The sequence below is a fragment of the Labrus mixtus genome, chromosome 18 (assembly GCF_963584025.1).
Source record: "Labrus mixtus chromosome 18, fLabMix1.1, whole genome shotgun sequence".
NCBI lineage: Eukaryota > Metazoa > Chordata > Actinopteri > Labriformes > Labridae > Labrus > Labrus mixtus.
This window is the reverse complement of record NC_083629.1, coordinates 8896019-8923414: the sequence shown is the minus strand read 5'-3', so window position 1 is coordinate 8923414 and position 27396 is coordinate 8896019. Positions and strand designations below refer to the sequence as shown.

The 27396-nt window shown below is 45.7% G+C and overlaps 2 protein-coding genes across 8 annotated transcripts in view; one reads left to right on the top strand and one right to left on the bottom strand.

Annotated features, from left to right (window-relative positions):
* The window catches only part of mapkbp1 (mitogen-activated protein kinase binding protein 1), a 26861-nt gene extending 8046 nt beyond the window's left edge, over window positions 1-18815 (top strand). For 2 of the 7 annotated variants that reach the window (XM_061063751.1, XM_061063753.1), the window contains exons 3-31: window positions 1405-1467; window positions 1608-1665; window positions 1901-2071; window positions 2340-2477; window positions 3038-3220; window positions 3797-3814; window positions 7248-7408; window positions 7601-7799; window positions 8823-8960; window positions 9964-10169; window positions 10286-10377; window positions 10537-10662; window positions 10948-11018; window positions 11205-11326; window positions 11504-11579; window positions 11674-11785; window positions 11954-12017; window positions 12124-12252; window positions 12572-12687; window positions 12773-12816; window positions 13069-13209; window positions 13305-13439; window positions 14012-14139; window positions 14222-14358; window positions 14636-14818; window positions 15178-15615; window positions 16756-17460; window positions 17877-17962; window positions 18046-18815. In XM_061063751.1, coding sequence (XP_060919734.1) covers window positions 1405-1467; window positions 1608-1665; window positions 1901-2071; window positions 2340-2477; window positions 3038-3220; window positions 3797-3814; window positions 7248-7408; window positions 7601-7799; window positions 8823-8960; window positions 9964-10169; window positions 10286-10377; window positions 10537-10662; window positions 10948-11018; window positions 11205-11326; window positions 11504-11579; window positions 11674-11785; window positions 11954-12017; window positions 12124-12252; window positions 12572-12687; window positions 12773-12816; window positions 13069-13209; window positions 13305-13439; window positions 14012-14139; window positions 14222-14358; window positions 14636-14818; window positions 15178-15615; window positions 16756-17460; window positions 17877-17962; window positions 18046-18288 — 4483 coding nt within the window. In that variant the 3' untranslated portion in view covers window positions 18289-18815. Of the gene's footprint in view, window positions 1-1404; window positions 1468-1607; window positions 1706-1817; window positions 2072-2339; window positions 2478-3037; window positions 3221-3796; window positions 3815-6609; window positions 7078-7247; window positions 7409-7600; window positions 7800-8822; window positions 8961-9963; window positions 10170-10285; window positions 10378-10536; window positions 10663-10947; window positions 11019-11204; window positions 11327-11503; window positions 11580-11673; window positions 11786-11953; window positions 12018-12123; window positions 12253-12571; window positions 12688-12772; window positions 12817-13068; window positions 13210-13304; window positions 13440-14011; window positions 14140-14221; window positions 14359-14635; window positions 14819-15177; window positions 15616-16755; window positions 17461-17876; window positions 17963-18045 lie in introns of those variants that run through there. The other 5 variants (XM_061063749.1, XM_061063750.1, XM_061063752.1 and 2 more) reach the window with 5 other exon arrangements.
* Window positions 18626-27396, bottom strand: LOC132993625 (sodium channel and clathrin linker 1-like). Its single transcript, XM_061063559.1, has 17 exons — window positions 27358-27396; window positions 27012-27111; window positions 26672-26755; window positions 26314-26376; window positions 25506-25589; window positions 25166-25249; window positions 24808-24885; window positions 24001-24084; window positions 23661-23744; window positions 23303-23380; window positions 22493-22576; window positions 21092-21154; window positions 20806-20868; window positions 20024-20086; window positions 19850-19909; window positions 19311-19439; window positions 18626-19188 (listed from the first exon to the last, which is right to left on the bottom strand). The coding sequence occupies exons 1-17, from the start codon at window positions 27394-27396 to the stop codon at window positions 18908-18910; spliced, it is 1521 nt and encodes a 506-aa protein (XP_060919542.1). The 3' UTR covers window positions 18626-18907.

Here is a 27396-nt window from a genome sequence, read left to right as displayed (position 1 = left end):
ACATTTCTAAATATGTATCATCCAATATTATATTTATAAACATATATCATCTAATATTACATTTCTAAATATATATCATCTGATATGTTGAATGTATATATAAACTACTTGATGTACAAACAGCAGATTAAAACATCTCAGGACTTTAAAGACTAAAAACATGATGAGATTATCAGATTATACAGATCATGTGTTAAAAGAGGACACAGTGTGTGTGTGTGCATGTGTGTGTGCGCGCGTGCATGCGTGTGGGTATGGATGGGTGTGTGTGTGTTCTTATAAACCAGTACAACCAGTTCAGATGTTTGTTGAACAGTAAAGTTTGTACCTCAAACACTCTGAAGTTTAAATGTTTAAGTCGACAAACTAAGTCTGTCTTTATGGACTGTACCAACGTTCACAGGTAGTTCTTAATGTTTAATATGGACTGTACCAACTATCACCACCACCAACAGTTGGTTGTGAGTCAGCAGCAGTGTGTGCGTATGCGGAGGTTGAGGAGAACTCACTTAAACAAAGTCAGCTTTGAGTGTTTGTTTTCAGTTTGAGTTTGGCGTGACATGTTAAAGAGCGAGGGGGGGCGGAGGGAGAGAGAGAGAGAGGGTGGGGGATAGAGGGGGGCAGAGGGAGGGAGAGAGAGAGAGAGAGACAGAGAGAGCTTAGGAGAAAAACAACTGAAGTCATGAACAGAGTTTCGTGCAGGGGAGGAGGGGGGAGTCATGGTAGTCAGGTAGTTCTTCATGTTTAATACGAACCGTACCAACTATCACAGGTAGTTCTTCATGTTTAATACGGACCGTACCAACTATCACAGGTAGTTCTTCATGTTTAATACGGACCGTACCAACTATCACAGGTAGTTCTTCATGTTTAATACGGACCGTACCAACTATCACAGGTAGTTCTTCATGTTTAATACGAACCGTACCAACTATCACAGGTAGTTCTTCATGTTTAATACGAACCGTACCAACTATCACAGGTAGTTCTTCATGTTTAATACGAACCGTACCAACTATCACAGGTAGTTCTTCATGTTTAATACGGACCGTACCAACTATCACAGGTAGTTCTTCGTGTTTAATACGGACCGTACCAACTATCACAGGTAGTTCTTCGTGTGTGTGTGTGTGCGCGCGTTTGTGTGTGTGAGATCTGTGTTCTGTGGACCAAAATATTTCTTTTGATTCTGTCAACATCTCTGTAGAACAACTGGAAAGGGTTGTCCCCCTAATACACCACCAGAACTGTCCTTATAGTTCACAAAAATCTGTGTGTGTGTGTGTGTGTGTGTGTGTGTGTGTGTGTGTGTGTGTGTGTGTGTGTGTGTGTGTGTGTGTGTGTGTGTGTGTGTGTGTGTGTGTGTGTGTGTGTGTGTGTGTGTGTGTGTGTGTGTGCCTGCAGGTGTGTCGTTGTGCTGCTGAATCCTCGGAAGAACAAGCAGCATCACATCTTCAACAACTCCAGGTAATTCTCTATGGAAACCAGTGCTGTTGCTATGGTTACCTGCAGGTTAACAGTTGACATTACAGCACATCTATGATGTCATACATATGGCAGCCAATCTTGGGTGTTTTCTGTGACAGTGATTAAAACTTTTTTTTCAGGAAGACGATCACAACGTTAGCGTTTTCTCCCGACGGGAAGTATGTCGTCACAGGAGAGGTGAGTGTGTGCATATGTCTAACACCTGGAGAACACACAGGTCTCCAGGGGGTCTGTAGCCTACGTGGATATGTCTAACACCTGGAGAACACACAGGTCTCCAGGGGGTCTGTAGCCTACGTGGATATGTCTAACACCTGGAAAACACACAGCTCTCCAGGGGGTCTGTAGCCTACGTGGATATGTCTATTGTATGGAACATTATCTTCTTAATAATAACCCTCCTCCTCCTCAGAGCGGTCACATGCCGGCGGTCAGGGTGTGGGACGTGTCTGAGCATGTGCAGATTGCTGAGCTGCAGGAACATAAATATGGAGTCGCCTGCGTTTCATTTTCTCCAAATGGGAAATTTATTGTCAGCGTCGGATTTCAACACGACATGATGGTGAACGTGTGGAACTGGAAGGTAACGGACCACCACTCCTCCTCTATCTTCCTCACTCTTCTTTTCTCCTCCTGCTCTATCTTCCTCCTCCTTCCTGCTCCTTCCTCCTGCTCTTCCTCCTTCCTCCTCCTCCTCCTCTATCTTCTTCCTCCTTCCTGCTTCCTGCTCATCTATCCTCCGCATTCATCCTCCTTCCTCCTTCATGCGCTCTCTATTTATTAGATTTAAAGAAGTTTGATTTTGTCAGGAAACTGTTTCTTGCTTGTTGACAGATGTTCTTTTTTTTCAGAAAAACGTCCTGGTTGCAGCCAATAAGGTGTCGAGTAAGGTGACCGCCGTCTCCTTCTCTGATGACAGCTCCTACTTTGTGACCGCCGGCAACCGACACGTCAAGTTTTGGTACCTGGACCACTCCAAGACCTCAAAGGTTCACCTGCCAGTCACATGACCATCAGCTGATAAGGACGACATCCTGTTTGATTACTAATACCCCTGATTATCTCTCCACCTGTCTCTCTCTCTCTCTCTCTCTGAACCTGTCTCTATCTCTCTCTCTCTTTCAACTTGTCTCTCTCTCTCTCCACCTGTCTCTCTCTCCACCTGACTCTCTCTGAACCTGGCTGTCTCTCCCTCTCTCTCTAAACTTGTCTCTCCATCTCTCTCCCTCTCTCCCTCCCTGTCTCTATCTCTCTCTCTCTTTCAACCTGTCTCTCTCTCTCCCTTCCTGTCTCTCTCTCTCTCTCTCAACCCATCTCTCTCTCTCTCTCTCTCTCTCTCTCTCTCTTTCCCCCGTCTCTCTCTCTCTCTCTCTCTGAACCTGTCTCTCCATCTCTTTCTCTCTCTCGCTCTCTCCCGCCCCCTGTCTCTCTCTCTCTCTCTCTCCCTCTCTCTCTGTCTCTTTCCCCCGTCTCTCTCTCTCTCTCTCTCTCTCTCTCTCTCTTTCCCCCTGTCTATCTCCCTCTCTCTCTGTCTCTCTCTCTCTCTCAGGTGAATGCAACAGTCCCTCTCATGGGGCGTTCAGGGTTGCTGGGAGAGCTCAGGAATAACTTTTTCAGTGACGTGGCGTGTGGGCGGGGTAGACAGGCCTCTTCCACCTTCTGCATCACCTCCTCCGGTCTGCTCTGTGAGTTCAATGACCGCCGCCTCCTTGACAAGTGGGTGGAGCTTCGGGTGAGTGTGAGCACTCGTTACAGGATGTTTCCATGATGACTGTAAATCAAACAGTAGGCATGTCGTCCTTTCACAGTAGACTATAGACGCCATAGTTTTAGTGGCACCATCAGGACACAGTCCTACATACACGCCAAATCTTTAGTGGCACCATCAGGACACAGTCCTACATACACGCCAAATCTTTAGTGGCACCATCAGGACACAGTCCTACATACACGCCAAATCTTTAGTGGCACCATCAGGACACAGTCCTACATACACGCCATAGTTTTAGTGGCACCATCAGGACACAGTCCTACATACACGCCATAGTTTTAGTGGCACCATCAGGACACAGTCCTACATACAGACTATGGTCTTATTTAAACATTAAAGATGAACTTTGACCCACACTGTGTTTCTTAGACTTCCAGGTAAACACTCACCTGATGCAGTGATGTCACAGTGAAGTCCAGGGAGCTGTGACATCACTGGTGGGCGTGGTTACTCTGGAAGCTGAATATTTTTTATTGAATCAAAGCTTTTAATGTGAAGTTCCTCTGCTTCTCTGCTTCCTTCCTGCTTCCTGTGCAGAAAGTTGACTCCGTCCCCGTAAGTCTTCTTCTCAATTGGACTCAGTCTGTTTAGCCACACAACAAACTTTCATCAGTGATGATATGCTACATGGCTAGCTGCTGTCTAGCTTACAGTTTATAGCAGAAAATGAGCAGCAAAAGAGCTAATTAGTGCTTATAACAGTTAATTACAGCAAATCAAAGCATATTAAAGCTAACATCAGCTAATTAGCTGAGATTACTGTGTTTCTTTGGCTAATGTTGAATTTAGAGATTCAGCACTGAATTGACTATATTCTAACAGCTCCTCATATGATGCTAGCTAGCTCTCATTGCTAATACTAACTTAAAATAAAATAATCTCCATAATGGATTTATCTAACTCTTCATGTTCCTAAAATTATATAAAAAATTTTGATCAGATTCTTGATCCTTGGCTGAACTGACTGACTCACACACGTCCGCTTTCTTCCTCTCACTCCATTGATCAATTCATAGCTCCGCCTTGTCACTCATAACCAACTATTCATCTGATTGGCTGAGATATATATACACCCTGTTCACCGTTTATACACAGACGACCCGAACGCATCATCAGTCCAACCACGCTGCTCACAACTGTTAGCTTTGCTTAGCATAAAGAGTGGAAACATGAGGAAACTGTTGGGGGGTGGGGCGTGTAGTTGTTTTAGCCCCAACTGTTATCCCTCCTCCGGAGACAAAGCCAGTAGCTGGCTTTCTCTGCCTCTTCTCCCAGCTCCCTCAATGCTTTGTGCAGGTTTGACCCTGTCATGCCAGCACCATGGAGAAGTTGGAAGACTGCCCTGCTGACAAAGCCCTGGCATCAAACCTCCACAGGATAGACCTTAGCCTTCCAGTCAGCCTCGTGTCACTCCGCTGCCAGCTCGGAGTACTTCAGTTGTTTATTTTCATGGGCTGCTGTCATGCCTTCTACCCAGGGGATGGAAGTTCAATGATGAGGACTCTTCTCTCCACAGTGGACCACATGACGTGTCTGGCTGTAGGGTTGTTATTGTGATCTCTCAAGGGAAGACCAGCTGCTTTCTGAGGTCTACCATCATCTATATATGGTGTTACTGTCCTATCCTGGTGATCAGAGAATGTTGCCTGGCTTGAGAAATGAGGGTAGTGTAGACTTTGATGTTTCTGGGGTAAGGTTTGCTGCTACCATACATCTCTCGAAGACCTCAGACATCTTGGCAAGGACTTGATCATGGTGCCACCTGAATATTCCCTGGGTCAGTGCCACCTTGCATCCTGATAATGTAAACTGAAAGATTGCCTGACAGTTGTTAGACAGAGGGCAACCAACTTCACTTCCGAATTACAGGGTGAGGTTCCGGGGGCATAGGAGGGTGTCGTAAGTGGCCTTCAATAAGAAGCTGAGTCTGGCTTGTGGCGTCCTCCAGATGTCTGCCCAGCTGATGCACCTCTTCACAGTAGAGTCCCATCGTGTCCATGTTTCTTGACGGCCCTGCAACACTGCCTTCATGTAAAATCGCGAACCTGTTGAGAACTGCTGTGAAACTTCCCCAGCCTAGCCCAGTACAGCTAGTCTGGACTGCCCTAATCACTTCCCTGTGTTGCAGACTGGAGATGGCGCGGCCTACCTGAGCCTGTGCCTACCACTTCTTGCCTGTGCGGATGGGTATTCTTGCACTTCATTGGAGGCTCTAGCATGTTCCGGCCAAAGAGGCCAGCATCTGAGAAGCAGCAGGGCAATCCCAACCACCTTCGGACATAGTTGTAAGCTAGGATGGCCATCCTGCTTACCTCTGATGATGAACTCATGCTGACCTTTAGTGGCCACAACACCTGATGTGTGTGTTGACAGCACAACACTTTGTACTTCTTTGGCAGTTGGCATTGGTCAGTCTTCGCTAGGCCCTCCGCAAATTGTTGCTTGGCTAGCTTCCCCATTTGTCTGTCGGACAGGGCTGCAGTATATAGCCTCCACAGACTCTTGATTGTTTTTTCTGCCAGCCATGGGATAGGCTCTCCACCAGGAACAAAGATGGTCTGTGGCTACCCTTTCCTTAACATCAACAGATTAAGGTAATGAAAACATGAGAGAATATAGCATACATATATAGCCCATTCTTTATAACATGCAATATGATTATATATAGTCTAAATATGTTTTAAAGTCTTTTGTCTAAGACGATAAACTAGGTTTTACTTAACATTAGTTCTGTAGATCGTATGAAAACATAGATCGAATCAAACTGTCACCAGAAATTAAATGGACATTCATTTGATGCACAAAATTAAGCAAATTGTTCCTCTTGTCTCAAGCTGTAAAGTTAAGTGAGATAGTCCAGAGCCCATAAAACAAAGGAGGCAATCTCCTGGTGGGTTAATAGTTAAGCAGTCAGGATGTCTCTTGACCTCGTCTCAGTTGTAGTTCCGAGGTCGTTCCCAGAGATCCTGAGCAATCAGTTGTAATTCACAGTTTGAATGTTTACACAAGAGTCACAGGAGATGTCCTGGTTCCTGGTCAGTTTTTACCTACAGGATGTTTGATCCAGTGGTTAACTGAGAGGGGGCGAGTTCTGTCAGTTTGTTCTGCATCTGGTTCCATTACAGAAGGTTGCTGAAGTGTCTGTCGATGATGTTCGGGACATAATTAGGGACATGCAAGAATTCCATGGCAAAGCCTATCAGCTTGTGCGTCACTGATTCATACGCTTTGACGAGGTATTGCAACAACACATGCAGGTCGCTCTTCTCCCCCTTTGCATACTGGATTTGGTCCCAAGTGCTCAATGCATCCCCGGAAGCCTGGAATTCCAGCCTTCTGGCAGCTTGTATAGATGTATTCATTTGCCAAGAGGAAGTTGGCCATTGTCCTTGCCAAAACAGCAAACAAAATGTTCCACTTGATCTTGTTGCGCCTCCCTGGCTGCTCTGTTATCTGACTTTTGGGGCATGCCTTTGGTAGGTTGGTGTTCTCATCTAGGCTGGGTAACAACTCCATCACATTGCTTCTTTCTGCTACTTTCACCATTCCATTGGGTCCGCTTGCACTTGGGTTGCAATCCCGGCTTTGGGTCCCTATCCTCTTACCTGTTTTCAGAGTGCAAGGTTGCTGGTCTGTCTGCATTCTGCACTTCATCTTCCTCGGACGGATGTATAGTCCACTACATGATGTCACCTTCTCCCATCCACAAATACATTTCCGGAGGATTTTTTCATTGTCGTTACTTCCTGTTCCGTCGTGGTAGGCCCATCTTTCACCCCGCCACTCAGAAGGCCTTTGGGTTGTTTTCTCTTATCCTGGTTCGTAGTCAACAACAAACATAATCAACAACATACTGTCTCTCTCTTTCTCTACCTCTCTGTCTCTCTCTCTCTCTCCCTCTGTCTGTCTCTCTCTCTCTCTCTCTCTTTCTCTACCTCTCTGTCTCTCTCTCTCTCTCCCTCTGTCTGTCTCTCTCTCCCCCTCTCAGGTGTCTCAGGCCACCTGTCTGTCTGTCACAGACGAGATGATTTTCTGTGGTTGTTCTGACGGAATCGTTCGAGCATTTAGCCCTGTTAATCTACACTTCCTGTGCACTTTGCCCCGCCCACACAGTCTGGGAGTCGACATCACCAGTATGCTGGACGCCAGGTAACACACACACAAACACTAACACATGCATAGTCACATATAATTTGGCATTCTGCTGAAATGAAGCTATGAGTCGTTCATATATACCTGCTAGACTGGTTACCATGGAATCTGCTAAAACATTCACTGAGAGTATCCCTGCATGCATTTGGGATCATCTGTACTCATCCTCCTATTCTTCCTCCTCCTCAGTCAGCTGTTCTCCTGCAGGTCGGAGGCTCGTTACCCGGACACCATGGCGTTGACTTTTGACCCCAGCAGTCATTGGTTGTCGTGTGTGTATAACGATCACAGCGTTTACGTTTGGGACGTCAGAGACCTCCGTGACCCTCGCAAGGCAGGAAAACTTTACTCCGCCCTCTATCACTCGTCCTGCGTGTGGAGTCTGGAGGTGAGCGATAACAGCCGATCATGTCTGAATCTGATTGGTCCTGATACAAACATGAGTGATGAACACATCAACAACTTCAGGCTAGTTAGCCTCAGATGCTAACGTTACGTTAGAGTTTTTAAAAAAAACTGCCTTTATTAATTTATTTTAATCCACATTCAGAGTCTCTCTGACTGCAGCTAAAGGCACACTTGCTGCGCTGGGATTGGACCATCACTGTTTAGGGGGAGGAGTTAAACTGAGGTACTTCTGTTCTATTCATAAGAGCAGTCGAACGTCACTTCCGGCTCGCCAGAGTGACCACGCCCCCGTTTGGGTGAAAACAAGCCCTGAGAATGTATCGGCGGTAGATTAGAAAACACTGGTAGCAGTGCGATTAAACGTGATTGCGAAGCTTTTTGTACTTCAAACTATTTTAAAAACACAATTTAGTATCGGGTTTTCATTTACAAAGGACAGAGGAGGGTAAAAGAAGAGCTCTGTGTGTTTGGACTGAAACTAGAGAGGATTAAAGTGGTAAATTGTGGGACCGCTGTCATGTTCCTGCTAGCTTTAAGGCAGCGATTGCTCCATGACAGAAGAGAAGTCTTAACAGATTCTTCACACATTCATTCACTAATGTATTATTTAAAAATAAAGATCCCTCTCGGGTAACACGGTTAATAATTACTCATCAGGTGTTTAAAGTCAGTTTCCTCTGATGACTCGTTTGAGCAGTTTGACGGCAAGAGATTGAACAGACACTCACGTACATGGTTAATATTATACCGTTATGATGCTGATCTCTCTTCAGAAATGTCATATTTTAAATGTTTACATCACTGGTCATCAGATTTAGGCTCATACTTGCCGTTTTAAAGTACGGTTTTCGTTTTTTAAGACTTTAAATCGACCCCAACTTGTCCATTAACCGCCATTCATTCAGATGGAATGATTTCACCCAGAAAGGGGCATCGTTTGGGCAAAGTACCCGGATGGGTTGCTCTCATGAATAGTTCCTATCTCCTCTGGTGTGTCCTACAGGTGTACCCAGAGGGAGAAAGGGGAGGAGTTGAGGGAGGTCTCCCCCCCGGGTCATTCCTGTCCTGCTCCTCAGACAACACCATCAGACTGTGGAACCTGGACGGCAACAACGTCCTGAACAGGAACATCCTGAGCCACGTATGAAACACACCTGTTCATTTATATCACACTACATTAATATAACATGTCATACACCTGTACATTAATATAACATGTCACACACCTGTACATTAATATAACATATCACACACCTGTACATTAATATAACATATCACACACCTGTACATTAATATAACATGTCACAGACCTGTACATTAATATAACGTATCACACACCTGTACATTAATATAACATGTCACAGACCTGTACACCTGTACATTAATATAATATGTCACAGACCTGTACATTAATATAACATATCACACACCTGTACATTAATATAACATATCACACACCTGTACATTAATATAACATGTCACAGACCTGTACATTAATATAACGTATCACACACCTGTACATTAATATAACATGTCACAGACCTGTACACCTGTACATTAATATAATATGTCACAGACCTGTACATTAATATAACATGTCATACCTGTACATTAAATAACATGTCACAGACCTGTACACCTGTACATTAATATAACATGTCACAGACCTGTACACCTGTACATTAATATAACATGTCACAGACCTGTACACCTGTACATTAATATAACATGTCACACACCTGTACATTAATATAACATGTCGTACCTGTACATTAATATAACATGTCACACACCTGTACATTAATATAATATGTCATACACCTGTACATTAATATAACATGTCACACACCTGTACATTAATATAATATGTCACACACCTGTACATTAATATAATATGTCACAGACCTGTACATTAATATAACATGTCATACACCTGTACATTAATATAACATGTCATACACCTGTACATTAATATAACGTGTCACACACCTGTACATTAATATAACGTATCACACACCTGTACATTAATATAACATGTCATACACCTGTACATTAATATAACATGTCACGCACCTGTACATTAATATAACATGTCACACACCTGTCCTCACCTGTAGCGCTCTTTCTGACCTTTGACCCCTAAGGACCTACAGAAGGTAATTTACGTGGAAGACAACATCAGCTGCCTGCTGGACACAGAAAGCTCCTGCTCAATCACCGGGGGCAACGCAGAAAAGACGGGTCCTTCAGAGGGGCAGCAGGCTGACCTGAGTAGGATGGGTATCAGGACCCTGGGGGTCAGTCCTGATGGACTACACCTGGCCTCTGGAGACCGCATGGGAGTCCTCAGGTAAGGGTGGGGCTCAGTGCCGGGAGGAGCGGGGTTTGGTGTAGGTAGAGGGGACGGGGTCTGAGTGTGAACAGGTAGCAGACGTGCTGATAAGGAAGGGTTACCTGTGTGTTCAGGATCCATGACTTGGATAGCATGGAGGAGATTCTAAACGTTCAGGCCCACGACTCAGAGATCCTCTGCCTCGAGTTCTCCAGACCTGACACAGGTGAGACACCTGCAGCTCTTTATAACTTCACACACACACCTGCAGACAAGTGCAAACAAACAAACACATGTCTGTCTTCCTGTATGTTTGGAGATCGACTCACTACCTGAGCTACCTCGCCCCTCTCTCTATCTCTCCTCCCCCCCCACTCCATCTCAGGTCTCCAGTTATTAGCCACAGCCGGTCGGGATCGTCTGATACATGTGTTGGATGTGGGTAGGGACTACAGTCTGGTTCAGACTCTGGATGAACACTCGTCCTCCATCACGGCTGTCCGATTCGCTGGTAAGTCATGTGACCTGTAACCTCAGTGTGAACATCTTAGGAAGGTTGTCTGAAATCATACACACCTCCCTCCTCCCTACATAGTGAGCTCTCGCTCTGTGTGTGTGTGTGTGTGTGTGTGTGTGTGTGTGTGTGTGTGTGTGTGTGTGTGTGTGTGTGTGTGTGTGTGTGTGTGTGTGTGTGTGTGTGTGTGTGTGTGTGTGTGTGTGTGTGTGTGTGTGTGTGTGTGTGTGTGTGTGTGTGTGTGTCTTTATGTGACATCATCATCTTCTTCCTGTCTTTCAGCCAATCAGGGGAAAGTGAGGATGATCAGCTGTGGAGCTGATAAGAGTGTCTACTTCCGCACGGCTCAGCAGGTGAGTGAAACCTGAGTGATGTCACTTCCTTCTGTCAGGCCCCTTATCTACAAAGTAAAGTTCTTTATACAGGAAAATTGTTTTTTTTTAAGGCAGCTTCTGTGCTCCCCCTGCTGGTGAACCAGAAACAAGCACTTTTATTTTAGCGTTGATTGTGAAGGTTGATATCAAACTTCTAACGTCCAGGTGGAGGAGGGGTTAGAGTTCACTCGTACTCATCACGTGGTGAGGAAGACCACTCTGTATGACATGGACGTGGAACCGACCAGGAAGTACGCAGCCGTTGGCTGTCAGGACCGCAGCATCAGGTAACACACACACATCAGAGTCTGTATTTGAGTGTGTATTTATGATGGTGAGTAGGGCCGCACAATATATTGTTTCATCATCGTCACCGCGATGTGCCCATGCGCCATGATGATGATGATGATGATGGTGGTGATGAAGATGATGGTGATGGTGATGAAGATGTTGTATGTTTACAGGATCTTTAACATCAGTAATGGCAAACAGAGGAAGGTGTTTAAGGGCTCTCAGGGCGAGGACGGGACTCTTATCAAGGTGCGTTCAGAGGACGCCTGCTGTTACCATGGTGATGTGTAGATAAAGCAGCAGGTGTTATTGCTGACTTCTCCCCTTGTTCCTTCCTCCTCAGGTGCAAATTGACCCGTCAGGACTCTACATCGCCACCTCCTGTTCAGATAAAAATATTAGCATATTCGACTTCTACTCTGGAGAGTGTGTGGCCACCATGTTTGGACACTCAGGTAACACTCAGTCCCTCCCAGTCTCATCCATCAGTCCCTCCCAGTCTCATCATTCAGTCCCTCCCAGTCTCATCCATCAGTCCCTCCCAGTCTCATCGTTGAGTCCATTTTTGAATTGTTAATAATATTGTGTGTGTGTGTGTGTGTGTGTGTGTGTGTGTGTCTCAGAGATTGTAACAGGTCTGAAGTTCAGCAGTGACTGCAGACACCTGATTACTGTGTCAGGTGACAGGTACGCCTCACTGCCACACTCTTTGATTTTAGTAATTTTGAAACACATCAGGAATTAAAAGTGTGTGTGTGTGTGTGTGTGTGTGTGTGTGTGTGTGTGTGTGTAGTTGTATCTTTGTGTGGCGTCTCCCTCCTGAGTTGACCATCAGGATGAGGCAGCGACTCTCTGACCTTCGACCTCCCAGCAGCATTCATAGCTCCCAGAATGCACCTCAGCAGAGATTGGTTAAGCTCAGGTGACATAACCTGCTCGATGTTTGTTTATGAGCACACACTCGCTCACAGCCACACAACACAAGAGCGAGCGTGCGCTCCTCTCTTCTTCTTCCACTGTTAATGATTCTCCTGCACCTTCATCATCTGTTCCTGATCAGCTGTTATCTCTCTGTGCATATAAATATATAAACAAATATAAATGTATGTAAAAGTTAAGATATATACTGTGTGTGTGTGTGTGTGTGTGTGTGTGTGTGTGTGTGTGTGTGTGTGTGTGTGTGTGTGTGTGTGTGTGTGTGTGTGTGTGTGTGTGTGTGTGTGTGTGTGTGTGTGTTGCAGAGGGGAGGTGCTGTCTCCTCAAGTCGTCACAATGTTGTCTGACAGCGATAAGGAGGAAGAGGAGGAGCTTATCTGTCCTTATTTGGTCACAGCAGGAAGCATGGAAGAGCAGACAGGTCTGTTACCATGGTTACAAGAAACAGTGGTGTTACAAACTAACAAGCTGCAGCTGATAAAATGAAGCGTGTGTTGTTTCCTCAGGACGGTGTGAGGAGAAGTTTGAGTCTGTGGACGACAGCAGGACGGTCAGTCCATGAATTCATGTTATTGTATATTATTTCATATTTTCATTTAATTCAAAATGGTTTGTTATCATATGCAGAACGTCATTGACGAGGTTTCCTCTGATTTGTTGAAGTTTGATTTTTTTTAAACTTTGAATCCAAAAATTTCAAGTGTTTAGTTTTGTTATGTTTCCTTTAAGACTAGATGTGCTGTTCTTAACATGTTTAGACATGTTTCCTCTGAGCGCTCCGTGTTTCTCTGCGACTCCTCAGGAGGTGTCAGGGGGGCGACTGCCTCGCCGTCGGTGGTCCAGGAGGACAGGCGGTGCAGATGGAGCTCTGATGGTGAAGTCCATGTTGGACCTGCGTCTGCTGGACTCGTTCAGTCCGGACAAACAGGAGGAGCAGCAGGAGGTCAGAATGCTGCCAGACACAATTTCACACCAAACTCTACAAAACAATACAAAGGTAAACATAGGGTAAACATGGCATCTGTCTCGCACCCACAGGGGAAGGCCCGCCCCTTCAATGTAAGCACCCCCCCCTGCAGCGAAAGGAGGAGGGACCAAGGTGTAGAAAGAGGGATTCATCGGATCAATCCAAAACTGGGGAGCACCGTCAGTCTGCAGGTCTCCTCTGCCTGGGTGAGCACACGCACTGACCTCAAAGGCCACTGATGAGCCGTGTGCGGATTAGGTTTAGTGTCAAGTGTCCTCAAGAGTCCTCATGTGTTACAGGAGTCCTCAGGTATTGTATGTGTCCTCAGGAATCATAAGGTGTCCTCAGGAGTTGCAAGAGTCCTCAGGTGTTGTAGGAGCCCTGAGGTGGCCTCAGGAGTTGTAGGAGCCCTGAGGTGGCCTCAGGAGTTGCAGGTGTCCTCAGATGTATTCAGGTGTCCTTGGGTGTATTCAAGAGTCCTCAGGTGTCCTCAGGTGTCCTCAGATGTATTCAGGTGTCCTTGGGTGTATTCAAGAGTCCTCAGGTGTCCTCAGATGTATTCAGGTGTCCTTGGGTGTATTCAAGAGTCCTCAGGTGTCCTCAGGTGTTGCAGGAGTCCTCAGGTGCTGTTTAGTCACATGACAGATAAGGTCATCAGTAAAGCGTAAAGGTTGCAAAGTCTTTTTGTTTCCAACACACAACAGTCAGTTCCTTAGGCACATTCTGAAGCCTTCTGCTCTGATTGGTGGAGTTAATGGTGTGTGATGTGTCCGTCAAGGTGGAGGACAATGAGGCAGGGACCAATCAGAGACCTGACTTCATCCAACTGTCCAATCAGAGCCCAGACAGGGAGGATCCAGTCCTGTACCCTGACCACTGGGAGGACAGAGTGAGCCTTGCAGGAAGGTAGAACTGTTTCCTGATTTCATCATCTGCACAGTCTTTTTGTGTTAACCCCGCCCCTCTAAACCACACCCCTTCCTGTCAGTGAGTTTCAGGTGAAGGAGCCGTGTCCTAGTGCTGCAGGTGGACGACCTGATAAGCCCAGTCCTGACAGCGGCTGCTCACTCGGATTCAACTCAAGACTGTCGAGTCCAGCACGACCTGCAGAAGAAGGTGAGACAGGTACAGAGACAGATACAGACAGACAGATACAGAGAGACAGGAACAGAGACACAGATACAGACAGAGAGACAGATACAGACAGAGAGAGAGAGAGGAACAGAGACAGATACAGAGAGAGAGAGAGAGAGGAACAGAGAGAGATACTCAGAGAGAGATACAGGTAGAGAGAGAGGAACAGAGAGACAGATACTGAGAGAGAGAGATACAGGGAGAGAGAGAGAGACAGGCATTAGTATTCTGTTTCACTCAATTCTCTTCTGTCGCTCTTGTCGGTCAGACGCCGAGCACACTGAGCGTCTCAGTGTGGATGGAAACTCCTCTGAGCTAGAGGATGACGATGAAGAGGAGGAAGGAGGAAGAGGACGAGGAGTCAAGTCCTCTCAGGCCGTCCCTCAGACCCCGGACCAGGAAGCGTTCTTAAAGGAGCACTTTGTCACTCTGGCTGACCTCTCTGGCTCAGGTATATATGCTTTTTATGTCGGCTGGGCACGTCCTCTAAAATGGATATGGCATGATCACGAGTAGTATACACATGAACAGTAGGGGGCAGTGTAGAGTTGGAGAGGATGTGACAGCAGCAGTCTGAGATGGATTCTGTTTTACTGGTCTCCATGGAAGCATGAAAAAAACTAATTGGAAACAAGTCTGTGCACAGAGAAAACCCATGTATAGGAAGTAGAGGAGGTGCTGCCGGAGCAGATGGTGAGTCAGAGGTAACAAACAAAGTGAAGGGCTGTGCTTGAGTCAGAGGGGGCGGGGCTTACAAACTGTCTTTGCCTGTTGCTTCCTGATAACTGGACCTATTAATTATGTTGACAGGAAGTCCGAGTCGAACTTGTCACAGCTCGAGTGAGAGTCTCAGCATGTCGTCCAGGTTCCTCTCTCAGACCTCAGCTGGAAGGTCCGCACTTCCTCTTTCCTGTGGGACGACCGGGGCAGGAGGGGGAGTGGAAGGAGGTGGGGTGGTTAAAGCCCGTCCTCTGGTCTCTGAGGTCCGACCTCTGATGGAGAAAAACCAGACCAGAACCCAGGACAGAAGGGTGTCATGGCAACAGGACCAAACCCAGAATCAGAGCCATGACCAGACTGATCCTCACACCCTGAACAAGAAGATCCAAACAACCATGGAATCCAGGAGGAACCCGGGCACAGCTCAGACCACCTCCCCCCACATAAACCCCACCTCATCCTACACAAACCCTGCCTCCTCTGGGCTCCGGAAGGCTCACTCAGTCCAGAGTCTGCTAGCTGACACAGGTAAGAATGCAAGCAGGCAGACAGACAGACAGACAGGCAGGCAGACAGGCAGACAGGCAGACAGACAGACATTTCAATGGATGCTCGTTGTGATCCCCCAGGTGACTAGGTGTGTGTCCTAGAGATACAGACTCTGACCTCAAAGGGAGAAAGGACGTAAACCTGTGTGGGACGAGTTGATGGTGCAGTGTTGGGGGTTCAGGAGCAGGTTGTGATCGACAGTTATAATGCAGCAGAGAGAGGGGCGGAGCCGGTCAGCTCTGACCAGAGCAGATTCTGTGCCGTGGGCGAGCACCAGACTGCAATTCTGCTTCAGCGCTGTTAAGAGGCACCGCCGTCATTACACCTTAAAGAGGACATATAATCCCCCTTTTCCACCTTTTCAAACAGTCCCCTGTGGTCTAAATGAAACATCTGTGCTGTGCTTTGGTCAAAATATAACATGAATCAAGCACCAGAGGAGGTTTGTGACCCTGTATAAACCAGATCTCTCAGAACGCTCCATTTTGGCGTGTGTGTCTCTTTAAATGCAATGAGCATTCGACATCACAGGATGACATCACAAGGAGAATAAATTTGAAACAGAGCATTTTTCTCTGTGTTGTAAGACTTACACAGACCACAAACAAAGGACTGGATGGATTTATTTCACATTTTGTGGGTCAGTTGACACTCAGGTTACACAAATATATGTTCAGAAACACTGTAGAAGAGGATTTTTCAGAATATGTCCCCTTTAAGATGTTCATATTGATTCCACAGCAGCGGATTATTGATGTCCCATGCGGTGAATTTACGTTGCCTTATGGCGTTAAGAGAGCACAGCACAGCACAGCAGGAGCTCCACATACACACAGTCAGACATGCACACACACACAGCACTGTTCTCCCCCGCTGGCTCCGCTGATCCTGTCTCTCCTCTGTAACGCCTCTTAAGACGGTACAGAGGGGGGATCACTTCATCCCCTTATTACACCTCTAAGACATTCAGATTGAAGGCTTCTTAAAGGAACACTTTGTCACCCCGTCACAGGGGTGTAAATATGGCGGCTTGAGGTGGCGCTCTTGAGCTTTATAGAGGAAACACACAAACACTTACACATACAGGTGTTGGACTTAAACTCTCTCTCTCTCCCACAGGTGACTCTTCGACCTCTTGTTCTTCCAGAGATGTCCCCCCTCAGCAGCTCCTCCCCCTCCAGCGTCCTACCACCCTCCCCTCCTCCCCTAGACGTCCCCCATCCATAGCCATGCCCCTGCAGAGACCATGCCCCGCCTCCCCAAGGTCCCCACTGCCTGAGACAGCCGTCATCTCCTTGTCTGCTGGCTCCACTCCTAGGAAGTCCCCCCCTCCCTCTTCCACCTCCTCCCCCGCCCAGTCAGCATCTCGCTCCTACATGAGCCCGACGGCCAGCTCCATGGCAAAGATGTCTCGCTCCATCTCGATGGGCGACGGCCTCAACATCTCTGACCCCTCAGAGGGTCAAGCAGTGACATCATCAACAACTACGCCCTGTCAGGTCAAAGAGGCTCCGCCCCCTCTTGTTGCAGTGGTGCCTTCAAATGCATCTCTAGCCACGCCTCCACATGCTACTGTCGTACCTGTAGTCCTAGCCTCCCCCTCCTCTTCCTCTCTGGGTAACCATGGTAACCAGGCGAATGTTCCCCCACGGGGCCTGCAGGCACGTGTCCCTGGCAGCAACAGGCCGCTTCCGGATAAGCCCTCCCTCGCCTCCTTGTCTTCCTCGCCGCGGCCTCCACCATTTTCTGTCTCCCCTCTGACTCTGCCCAGACAGGAGGAGGAGCCTCAGACTCCTTCAGGCAGCGAGGAGAGAGAGCACACAGGTTTGAACCCTCCTCCTTCTCTTCATCCTCTCGTCTGACTCTGCCACTCTCCTTTATCCGCCTTCTCTGAATCTCGTCTGACTCCACCCCTCTCCTTCATCAGTCCTCTCTTCATCCTCTCGTCTGACTCCGCCCATCTCCTTTATCCGCCTTCTTTGAATCTCGTCTGACTCCACCCATCACCATCATCCTCCTCTCTTCATCCTCTCGTCTGACTCTGCCACTCTCCTTTATCCGCCTTCTCTGAATCTCGTCTGACTCCGCCCCTCTCCTTCATCAGTCCTCTCTTCATCCTCTCGTCTGACTCCGCCCCTCTCCTTTATCCTCCTCTTCATCACTGCACTCCTCCTCCTCTCACTGTGATGTCTCATTTTGACGTCGTCATGGAACATGTAAACTGACCCCTCTCTCTGCAGACGAGCGAATCAGCATCGAGTCCTGCAGAGTTCTGACCAATGAGCTGCAGTGTTGCTTCAGGAAAGCGACACACCTGTACAGAAAGGTGAGTTTTAATTGTTTTTATAAAAGCCTTTTATCATCATTGCCGTAGAAACCTTTGCTGACTGGTCCATCTATCTCCCCCAGGTAAGCGGCTCCTCCTCTGATGACTCCGCCCCTGACCAGCATCAGATTGCTTTTGTCCTATCAGAGGCCTTCCAGGCGATGAGGGCGGAGCTTGACTGCCTGCCGCTCAAGACACCAAGCATGCTGGGAGGAGAGGCGGGGCTGGGAGGAGTTGGGGGGGTGAGGACGGCAGCTCTGCTGGAGGAGTACTCACTGCTCCTCCTGCAGGCTGTGAACAGGAGGGTCAACAGCCACACTGAGTAGACTCGTCCTCGTCCTCCTCCTCAGATGAAGGATCTGAAGCCATTTTGTTTTTCTCTTCACTTCTGTCGTCTTATTGGAGAATCTTTGTCTTCTTAAAGGAACAGCACATTGAAAGATTCAGTTTTTTTAGAGACTAAACTTTATATCGACTTGTTTTTTAAAGACGTTTTTTCTGCACGTTTTTTTCCTATTTTCATTCCAGAACAAGTCGACAGATTATTATTATTAGACTGTAGAGACTGAGAAAACAGCAATATGAGATGTTCGGCACAAACTTTGTTTCTTTAGTTGTGAATGTTCTCTCCTGAGTTCACTTGAATGTAACACAGACGATGCGTTCAGGTGACAGTTTGTATTTATTGTGTTGAGCTGTTACAGACTGTGAATGATTATGTTCATTTTTTACATGTTAGAGGAACACTGTAGAGGGTCTTTGGTTTAATAGTTGTAACGGAAAGGTCAAAGTTCAGCTCCAAATGTTTTTATGTTTTCAGGTCAAGTTGAATAAATTTTCAGACTTGTTTTAAGTTCTGTTTTTCCTGTTCTTTCTTCTCGACTTCTCCTAAAGCGGCTACATGTGTCTGTTCACCTCTCACTCCTACTCTCGTCTTTGGACCGTTCAGATGGCGAACAGCAGGAAGCCTGAGAACACGCTGAAGTTTCGGACGTCATCGTAGAGTCGGTAGCTGGCTGGCAGACTGAGGCGGACCTCGTCACCCGCCTCCAGCTGCAGTGCCACACCGTTAGATGTGGAGGCGTAGCCGCCATGGTCGTTCAGGTCCAGGTTGAAAATGATTGGTAGATTGTTCCTGTACAGGTGGAGACCCATGTAACCTTTCTGGTAATCTGCTGCCGTGAAGCTGAAGAAATACAGTCCTCTGACAGGAGCCCTGAATACACCTGTCAGACACAGAGCAGGTTACAGTAAAGACACCTGTCAGACACACAGCAGGTTAAAATAAATACACCTTTCAGACACAGAACAGGTTACAGTAAACACCCCTACTCTGTGGGAGGTTTACCTGTTGTCTGGTTGTATGCGTTGCCGATGTCTGTGATGACTTTGGAGAAGATCAGAGTCCTCTCCTCATCAAACGGTCCGACTGGTCCTGAATCAGTCAGACCCGCTGAGAACGCCACCTTCTGGTCATCTGCAGGAAAAAGTTCATGTTTTTGGTTTAATGCTAAGAAATATTTTAGTTAAAAAAAAATTATTTTACAGAGAAATAAACATCTGAGTTTGGGGAAGTTGCTGAATTAGCTCTAAATAATAATAATCTTTAATGAATGATTTGATATCAAACGAGAACTCGTCAGACTCATGTTGTCAGTTCACTTGAATGGGTCCACACTAATACATTACAATTTTTATTTAGCCTACAATCAGCTAGTTAACGTTAGCATGAGTTCAATATTTAGTAACAAGAAGCAACAAGCTGAAAGTGATCTTCATTAGTATATTAGAAGGACAGGTTTATAGAGCTCACATCACATTATTGTTGTAATCTAACTGTTTATGGTTAAAAACAGAAACCATAAGTTTGGAGTTCAAAGATCAAACCTGCAGTTGTGTTTGTGAGAGAAAGACCATTGAAGGATTCATTCAGTCTGACACCCAAAGCTGAAAATCAGAAACACAGCTTATAAAAACTTCAAACTGGGGATTGATGTTGTACTAATCCTTTTCTACCAGCAGGGGGGGCATAGTCTTTGAGATAAATATGGTCAGTGTTACCTGTGATTTCAGTCTTCAGGTCTTCCAGCTGTTTCTCGCTGACTCTCAGTCTGACCTCCAGCTCTGAAGAACAAACAGTTATTTATGAAGGAGTTCCTCAGAGAAACGTGTTGGATCCTCTAAAGTTTCCCTAAACTTAATTTCTTTGAGCTTCAGTACATAAATAAATACAGTAGAGTCATATAAAGTAAGTTATTCATGAAGGAGTTCCTCAGTTAATGTGGGTGTGGGTGATATGTCTGTGCAGTAGGACTGTAGTGAGTGCATGTTGTCTGCGGATTCTGCAATGATGACTCGATACACGGGGGCAAAATGATAACTTGATACACAAGGCGCCATTATGATTGGATACATGGGGCTCAATGATGGCGTAATGATGACTCGATACACGGACAGCTACATTGGATGGATGCTACACCAGAATACTGCGGGTAGCTCTGAACATCCACTAGGACTCACACATCACCATCAAGGAGCTATATGGGGGGTTATGTGGAGTGACTGAGGAAAAATAATCCAGGAGGATAAGCATTGGTAGTTACAGTGGGAATCCTCAGGGAGCCATGCTGGGTCCTGCAGAGTTTCAGCCCACGTGTTGATTTGTTGACTGCTGCAAACTCTCTATCACAATAAGACAGTATATACTGTAAAGAGTGAGTTTAAAGCGATGTTACCTGTGAATGTTGGATCCTCTAAAGTTTCATTACACTTAATTTCTTTGAGCTTCACAATAAATAAATACAGTAGAGTCATATAAAGTAAGTATAAGTATTCAGTGTTACCTGTGTTTTCAGTCTTCAGGTCTTCCAGCTGTTTCTCGCTGACTCTCAGTCTGACCTCCAGCTCTGAAGAACAAACAGTTATTCATAAAGGAGTTCCTAATAGAACCGTGAACAAGTCTTTTTTTTTGTTCTTGCTTTTTGGATGTTTTCATAAAGTGTTTACAATCGCTTTATAAAAAATGTATGTGTTTTTGTAACATTATAGAGTCTTCTGATCTTTTTCACTTCAGAGACCAAAAACCCTTTTCATTCTTTTCTGCATTGTTTCTATTGGTGTTGGACTCACCGGAGCTCTGGTTCTCTGCAGCTTCCAGTCTGGAAGAGAGTCCAGTCAGCAGAGTGGTCTGAGCTGCACACACACGCACACACGCACACACAAAGTAAACACACACTTTTACGCTCGCTCCGCCTTTGAAGAGCGATGATTAGAACAAGTGAAGAAGTTCCATCATAACTTGCTGTCACTCCAACACATTCCTTCTTCATGTGATTGGCTCATGAAGCTGATTCTGCCAATCACATGGTTTGTGTGTGTGTGTGTGTGTGTGTGTGTGTGTGTGTGTGTGTGTGTGTGTGTGTGTGTGTGTGTGTGTGGGGTGTACCTTCACGTTCAGTCTGCAGCTGGTTCACTGTGAACTCTAAAGCTCGGAGTCCGACCTCCAGCTCTGCAGCAAACACAGCTGATTCATTCAAAGAGTAAACACACAGAAACTTTAATAATAATTTATACTTTATTAATCCCTCGAGGGGAAATGCGGTTTTACCTGATGTCAGTGAATGCATCGCGACAGGCTACCTGTGTTACCTGATGTCAGTGACTACATCGCGACAGGTTACCTGTGTTACCTGATGTCAGTGAATGCATCGTGACAGATTACTTGTGTTGCCCGATGTCAGTAAGTGCATCGTGACAGGTTACCTGTGTTCTGAGTCCGCAGCAGGTTGAGCTGCTCCTCACTGATGTTCAGTCTCAAAGTCACCGCAGACAGCGCCCCTTGCTGGACTGAAAACAGGTTGGACTTTATTTAGAATTCTGATTTAAAAGAAAAACAAGTGAACAATGAAAGAACATAGATACTGTATATAAATATATATATATATATATATACCCTATTAACAATGAAAGAACAATTAAAGATTACCTGTGTTACCTGATGTCAGTGAATGCATCGTGACAGGTTACCTGTGTTACCTGATGTCAGTGAATGCATCGCGACAGGTTACCTGTGTTACCTGATGTCAGTGACTACATCGCGACAGGTTACCTGTGTTACCTGATGTCAGTGAATGCATCGTGACAGATTAGCTGTGTTGCCTGATGTCAGTGAATGCATCGCGACAGGTTACCTGTGTTCTGAGTCCGCAGCAGGTTGAGCTGCTCCTCACTGATGTTCAGTCTCAAAGTCACCGCAGACAGCGCCCCTTGCTGGACTGAAAACAGGTTGGACTTTATTTAGAATTCTGATTTAAAAGAAAAACAAGTGAACAATGAAAGAACATAGATACTATATATAAATATATATATATATACCCTATTAACAATGAAAGAACAATTAAAGATTACCTGTGTTACCTGATGTCAGTGAATGCATCGTGACAGGTTAACTGTGTTACCTGATGTCAGTGAATGCATCGCGACAGGTTACCTGTGTTACCTGATGTCAGTGAATGCATCCCGACAGGTTACCTGTGTTCTGAGTCCGCAGCAGGTCGAGCTGCTCCTCACTGATGTTCAGTCTCAAAGTCACCGCAGACAGCGCCCCCTGCTGGACTGAAATCAGGTTTGACTTAATTTAGAATTCTGACTGAAGGTCGACTGAAGGTCGACTGTGCAGATATTTCATGAGCGTGAAAAAACATTTCACAACATGTAAAAGATTTAAAGAAACATAAAAACATTTTTCAGGGAAGGTGTTATAAATATAATACTATATAATTACTAGGTATTAATATAAAGTTATTCAATATATTATACATATTCTCACCCCCCCCCCCCCCCTCCTCTGGCTCCAAGGCTGACCGCCCTCTCTTGGCAGAAAACTCCACCCTCCACCCCCATGATGCACCACAGAACGCCACAGGAAGTCATTCCTGCCTGTGGCCATCAAACTCTATCACCCTTCCCTTTGAGAATCAAACACTCCATCTGATCTTTTTCACTTCAGAGACCAAAAACCCTTTTCATTCTTTTCTGCATTGTTTCTATTGGTGTTGGACTCACCGGAGCTCTGGTTCTCTGCAGCTTCCAGTCTGGAAGAGAGTCCAGTCAGCAGAGTGGTCTGAGCTGCACACACACACACACACGCACACACAAAGTAAACACACACTTTTACGCTCGCTCCACCTTTGAAGAGCGATGATTAGAACAAGTGAAGAAGTTCCATCATAACTTGCTGTCACTCCAACACATTCCTTCTTCATGTGATTGGCTCATGAAGCTGATTCTGCCAATCACATGGTTTGTGTGTGTGTGTGTGTGTGTGTGTGTGTGGTGTACCTTCACGTTCAGTCTGCAGCTGGTTCACTGTGAACTCTAAAGCTCGGAGTCCGACCTCCAGCTCTGCAGCAAACACAGCTGATTCATTCAAAGAGTAAACACACAGAAACTTTAATAATAATTTATACTTTATTAATCCCTCGAGGGGAAATGCGGTTTTACCTGATGTCAGTGAATGCATCGCGACAGGCTACCTGTGTTACCTGATGTCAGTGACTACATCGCGACAGGTTACCTGTGTTACCTGATGTCAGTGAATGCATCGTGACAGATTACTTGTGTTGCCCGATGTCAGTAAGTGCATCGTGACAGATTACTTGTGTTGCCCGATGTCAGTGAATGCATCGCGACAGGTTACCTGTGTTCTGAGTCCGCAGCAGGTTGAGCTGCTCCTCACTGATGTTCAGTCTCAAAGTCACCGCAGACAGCGCCCCTTGCTGGACTGAAAACAGGTTGGACTTTATTTAGAATTCTGATTTAAAAGAAAAACAAGTGAACAATGAAAGAACATAGATACTATATATAAATATATATATATATACCCTATTAACAATGAAAGAACAATTAAAGATTACCTGTGTTACCTGATGTCAGTGAATGCATCGTGACAGGTTAACTGTGTTACCTGATGTCAGTGAATGCATCGCGACAGGTTACCTGTGTTACCTGATGTCAGTGAATGCATCCCGACAGGTTACCTGTGTTCTGAGTCCGCAGCAGGTCGAGCTGCTCCTCACTGATGTTCAGTCTCAAAGTCACCGCAGACAGCGCCCCCTGCTGGACTGAAATCAGGTTTGACTTAATTTAGAATTCTGACTGAAGGTCGACTGAAGGTCGACTGTGCAGATATTTCATGAGCGTGAAAAAACATTTCACAACATGTAAAAGATTTAAAGAAACATAAAAACATTTTTCAGGGAAGGTGTTATAAATATAATACTATATAATTACTAGGTATTAATATAAAGTTATTCAATATATTATACATATTCTCACCCCCCCCCCCCTCCTCTGGCTCCAAGGCTGACCGCCCTCTCTTGGCAGAAAACTCCACCCTCCACCCCCATGATGCACCACAGAACGCCACAGGAAGTCATTCCTGCCTGTGGCCATCAAACTCTATCACCCTTCCCTTTGAGAATCAAACACTCCATCTGATCTTTTTCACTTCAGAGACCAAAAACCCTTTTCATTCTTTTCTGCATTGTTTCTATTGGTGTTGGACTCACCGGAGCTCTGGTTCTCTGCAGCTTCCAGTCTGGAAGAGAGTCCAGTCAGCAGAGTGGTCTGAGCTGCACACACACACACACACGCACACACAAAGTAAACACACACTTTTACGCTCGCTCCACCTTTGAAGAGCGATGATTAGAACAAGTGAAGAAGTTCCATCATAACTTGCTGTCACTCCAACACATTCCTTCTTCATGTGATTGGCTCATGAAGCTGATTCTGCCAATCACATGGTTTGTGTGTGTGTGTGTGTGTGTGTGTGTGTGGTGTACCTTCACGTTCAGTCTGCAGCTGGTTCACTGTGAACTCTAAAGCTCGGAGTCCGACCTCCAGCTCTGCAGCAAACACAGCTGATTCATTCAAAGAGTAAACACACAGAAACTTTAATAATAATTTATACTTTATTAATCCCTCGAGGGGAAATGCGGTTTTACCTGATGTCAGTGAATGCATCGCGACAGGCTACCTGTGTTACCTGATGTCAGTGACTACATCGCGACAGGTTACCTGTGTTACCTGATGTCAGTGAATGCATCGTGACAGATTACTTGTGTTGCCCGATGTCAGTAAGTGCATCGTGACAGATTACTTGTGTTGCCCGATGTCAGTGAATGCATCCCGACAGGTTACCTGTGTTCTGAGTCCGCAGCAGGTTGAGCTGCTCCTCACTGATGTTCAGTCTCAAAGTCACCGCAGACAGCGCCCCTTGCTGGACTGAAAACAGGTTGGACTTTATTTAGAATTCTGATTTAAAAGAAAAACAAGTGAACAATGAAAGAACATAGATACTATATATAAATATATATATATATACCCTATTAACAATGAAAGAACAATTAAAGATTACCTGTGTTACCTGATGTCAGTGAATGCATCGTGACAGGTTAACTGTGTTACCTGATGTCAGTGAATGCATCGCGACAGGTTACCTGTGTTACCTGATGTCAGTGAATGCATCCCGACAGGTTACCTGTGTTCTGAGTCCGCAGCAGGTCGAGCTGCTCCTCACTGATGTTCAGTCTCAAAGTCACCGCAGACAGCGCCCCCTGCTGGACTGAAATCAGGTTTGACTTAATTTAGAATTCTGACTGAAGGTCGACTGAAGGTCGACTGTGCAGATATTTCATGAGCGTGAAAAAACATTTCACAACATGTAAAAGATTTAAAGAAACATAAAAACATTTTTCAGGGAAGGTGTTATAAATATAATACTATATAATTACTAGGTATTAATATAAAGTTATTCAATATATTATACATATTCTCACCCCCCCCCCCCCTCCTCTGGCTCCAAGGCTGACCGCCCTCTCTTGGCAGAAAACTCCACCCTCCACCCCCATGATGCACCACAGAACGCCACAGGAAGTCATTCCTGCCTGTGGCCATCAAACTCTATCACCCTTCCCTTTGAGAATCAAACACTCCATCTGATCTTTTTCACTTCAGAGACCAAAAACCCTTTTCATTCTTTTCTGCATTGTTTCTATTGGTGTTGGACTCACCGGAGCTCTGGTTCTCTGCAGCTTCCAGTCTGGAAGAGAGTCCAGTCAGCAGAGTGGTCTGAGCTGCACACACACACACACACGCACACACAAAGTAAACACACACTTTTACGCTCGCTCCACCTTTGAAGAGCGATGATTAGAACAAGTGAAGAAGTTCCATCATAACTTGCTGTCACTCCAACACATTCCTTCTTCATGTGATTGGCTCATGAAGCTGATTCTGCCAATCACATGGTTTGTGTGTGTGTGTGTGTGTGTGTGTGTGTGGTGTACCTTCACGTTCAGTCTGCAGCTGGTTCACTGTGAACTCTAAAGCTCGGAGTCCGACCTCCAGCTCTGCAGCAAACACAGCTGATTCATTCAAAGAGTAAACACACAGAAACTTTAATAATAATTTATACTTTATTAATCCCTCGAGGGGAAATGCGGTTTTACCTGATGTCAGTGAATGCATCGCGACAGGCTACCTGTGTTACCTGATGTCAGTGACTACATCGCGACAGGTTACCTGTGTTACCTGATGTCAGTGAATGCATCGTGACAGATTACTTGTGTTGCCCGATGTCAGTAAGTGCATCGTGACAGATTACTTGTGTTGCCCGATGTCAGTGAATGCATCGCGACAGGTTACCTGTGTTCTGAGTCCGCAGCAGGTTGAGCTGCTCCTCACTGATGTTCAGTCTCAAAGTCACCGCAGACAGCGCCCCTTGCTGGACTGAAAACAGGTTGGACTTTATTTAGAATTCTGATTTAAAAGAAAAACAAGTGAACAATGAAAGAACATAGATACTATATATAAATATATATATATATACCCTATTAACAATGAAAGAACAATTAAAGATTACCTGTGTTACCTGATGTCAGTGAATGCATCGTGACAGGTTAACTGTGTTACCTGATGTCAGTGAATGCATCGCGACAGGTTACCTGTGTTACCTGATGTCAGTGAATGCATCCCGACAGGTTACCTGTGTTCTGAGTCCGCAGCAGGTCGAGCTGCTCCTCACTGATGTTCAGTCTCAAAGTCACCGCAGACAGCGCCCCCTGCTGGACTGAAATCAGGTTTGACTTAATTTAGAATTCTGACTGAAGGTCGACTGAAGGTCGACTGAAGGTCGACTGTGCAGATATTTCATGAGTGTGAAAAAACATTTCACAACATGTAAAAGATTTAAAGAAACACAAAAACATTTTTCAGGGAAGGTGTTATAAATATAATACTATATAATTACTAGGTATTAATATAAAGTTATTCAATATATTATACATATTCTCACCCCCCCCCCCCCCCCCTCCTCTGGCTCCAAGGCTGACCGCCCTCTCTTGGCAGAAAACTCCACCCTCCACCCCCAT